Here is a 3,090-nt window from a genome sequence, read left to right on the forward strand (position 1 = left end):
TGCTCCATACCTAGTCAGTGATTATGCCAAACACTTTGGGTGAAATCTCCTTAACGATGGGGGCAATAGCACTACCAATGTTTCTCTCATGGAAGGCAAAAGAAAACTTGTGACGTGATCAGATTTTTTTTTTTTCAAATAAAAATTCAAGTATTTCCTGATCTTCCGTACTTTCTTGAAATGAGTTAAATCAATTTAAGATTATTGGAATTATTCAAGGGTTGGTCTTGAACATAGTCAAACACTCGAGATTTGAAGCCTTACTGCATTCATTCATTTAACAAGTTATGGTCCACAGATAAATTATATGCAACTCGATCGGATGTCTAAAATGCAAGAAAAGGTTAGGAGTGCATTTGGATCATTGTTTACAATACTTTTGGCGTTACATTACCCGTTGCACCATGTATTAAAGTGATATATGTCTTGTCAACTATTATCCACAAATAGTTTGGGACTGTTGGAGGACATATATTCATTTATAATACTTGTTACCCTAACACAATCAAAGTATTTAAAAACTAAACTTGCTCAACATAAAGCTGAAGTAATTTATTAGGTGGAAGATTTTGAAAATCCACAAGGAAAGAGGTGTCCTAGTTTTAAGTCTTCTTCTAATAAAAGCTTGTAAATTGGCACATGTGGGAATGAGCTGCATGACTTGAAGCAAGATGTAAATCTCTGAACCGAAACAAAAAAAAAAGAAGCAATAGCATGTGTCCACGACAACTAGTTTAACAACCAGCTTGCTTCATTTCTGATGTAGTTTGGCCTGAGCCGCAGCAGTCATCATGGAAGGATTAACAACGCTGAAACCTCCGTCAACTACAAGATTCAGTCCACTTACATAACCAGCTTCATCGCTTGCCAAGTACAGTGCAGCTTGAGCAACATCATCTGCTGTCAAAGTCTTCCCTTTAAGATTAGCCACTGCATTTACAAACATCTGCATTTGCCCAATATACTCTTCAGAATAATTCCCTCCTGCTATGCCAGTCATTACGGCATAAGGGGAGACACAGTTGACTCGTATACCATGTTGACCAAGCTCAGCTGACAAATTCTTAGCTAGACCTGCAATTGCATGCTTAGTGACTGCATAGGCATGAGGTCCAAGACCAGCTATGTTGACGGAGGCGCTGGCTGTGAACAATACGCATCCCCTGCGCCGGGGTATCATGACTCTTGCAGCATGCTTGGCTCCTAAAAATGAGCCCACCAAATTTACACCAATAACCCGGTCCAACTCTGACTTTGACGTTTCCAGAATAGCAATTTTGGACCCTTCAGTGATTCCAGCATTGTTGTACATGATGTCAAGTTGGCCGTATTTGGCTATGGTGGTATCGATAAGATCAATAATTTGGTCCTCTTGTGATACATCACAGTGAATGTAGCATGCATTTTTGCCAAGCTCATTGGCAATTGCTTGGCCTAGATTGTCTTGGATATCGGCTACTACAACTTTAGCACCATTGCTATGAAAGAGCCGAGCCGCAGCTGCTCCTATACCGCTGGCACCTCCGGTGATAATTGCCACCTTACCATCTAGCCTGAAAGAAGTGCCAAAATGGAATTTAGATGCAGAGGTAATATGAAATTATGAACAGCTACAGGTGATTTTTTTTAGCTTCATAACCAAAACTAGCCAACATAGATGAGAAAATACTGAAACATAAACAGATAAAATTGACACAACAATTATCTATCTTTACGCTTTTTAAAATGAAATCATTTTCTTGCCTAGTTCATTTGATGTCCTCCGTATTACAATGAAAAGTTCTTGTCAAACCTATTTAATTTCAAAAAAGATTTTAGAAATCCTTTTATACCCGCAAGAGTCATTGTTGCAGAAATTAGTTTCATTTTGTCATTCTCAAACCTTTATTTATCAATCTAAATGTTCTTTAACATTTCTATACAGTCAAATTAAGCTAAAATACTAACCTTTTACTGGAGGAAGCAACTCTAGGGTTAGAGCTCATCTTATTGATCCTAAACCAATGTACAGAATACAGGTACCCAGCCGCAACTATGAAAAACAATTTTTGAGCAATTTTTCGTGCCTCTGTAGCTTTTTCTATCAGGGGAAAGGGTTTTATAGAGAAAAACAGTGTAACAATGCTTTGGTTAATTAATTGATTACCTTTTTAGCTTGGACCATATTTACCAAATCCAAGGATAATATAGGTTAGAGTTTGGCAATCAAATTAATAAGAGACGGAAGACTTTTGGTTTTCGTCATTACTAGACTTAAAGGCACTTCGAAGTAGAGCAATACATTAAATAATTGCGGCTGGAAAACTAGGAATAAGAGGCAGAGCGACCTTGAACTCTACCATGAACTTGTGCAATAGGACATGCTACAATTCTGAAAATTAAAACTGTAAGTTTAAACATATCCTTTAAAATTAAAACTATTCAGAACATAGTTTATAACTGCTAATATTTGTTATACAAAAGAATTAAAATTAAATTGATTAGATCTTGTCATTTGATTAACGATTATAATCTTTCAATGATATTAACTCATCTTGAACTGTTAAATAGTCATGCCCCGACCTTGAAAGTTTCAAAATTCAGGGCTGAATTCTAAATCCAATTACCTAAATAGAAAAAACTTTATAAGAGGTGAAAGTGTAAGTGAAAGGTTTCAAATTCAAAACCTCCCACTCACCTAAAAAAAAAAAAGAAAAGACTTTATAATTACTCCTTGAGCAAATTTATGTCCTAAGACCCCCCACTTATAAAAAAAAAATAGAAAAGGCTTTATAATTACTCCTTGAGCAAATTTACTTTCTAATAACCAAATTACTAAAGGATTTAAAGTACATCAGGATGATCCTGATTTAGAGTTTTTTAGGCACCCAGTAACTAATTATCACCTAAACTTCCTTAAGTATTCCATTGTAATAACAATCTGCCTACACTCACACAATCTTCACATTTGCTATTCCTTCTTTTTTTTTTTTTTGTTTAAAGTAATTTACACAATTTTTGCCATTTAATTTTTTTCATTTTCTTTATTTGTTCAAAAGAAAATACTCCTTTATTGGACTTATCCTTTACTATTGTTTTTAAATGTAATTT

At 35.2% G+C, this 3,090-nt stretch overlaps 1 protein-coding gene across 1 annotated transcript; it reads right to left on the reverse strand.

Moving 5' to 3' along the window:
* Positions 1-751: 751 nt before the first annotated feature.
* LOC113756404 (tropinone reductase-like 1) lies at positions 752-1,985 on the reverse strand. The gene is made up of 2 exons (XM_027300088.1): positions 1,948-1,985; positions 752-1,553 (listed from the first exon to the last, which is right to left on the reverse strand). The coding sequence occupies exons 1-2, from the start codon at positions 1,983-1,985 to the stop codon at positions 752-754; spliced, it is 840 nt and encodes a 279-aa protein (XP_027155889.1).
* Positions 1,986-3,090: the final 1,105 nt, after the last annotated feature.

The sequence above is a fragment of the Coffea eugenioides genome, unplaced genomic scaffold (assembly GCF_003713205.1).
Source record: "Coffea eugenioides isolate CCC68of unplaced genomic scaffold, Ceug_1.0 ScVebR1_2289;HRSCAF=3289, whole genome shotgun sequence".
Classification (NCBI taxonomy): Eukaryota; Viridiplantae; Streptophyta; class Magnoliopsida; order Gentianales; family Rubiaceae; genus Coffea; species Coffea eugenioides.

Coding starts and splice junctions, on each gene's coding strand:
- LOC113756404 (XM_027300088.1), bottom strand. CDS start 1,985: ATGAGCTCTAACCCTAGAGTTGCTTCCTCCAGTAAAAG. Junction 1,554..1,947: donor GTTGCTTCCTCCAGTAAAAG/GTTAGTATTTTA, acceptor CACTTCTTTCAG/GCTAGATGGTAAGGTGGCAA.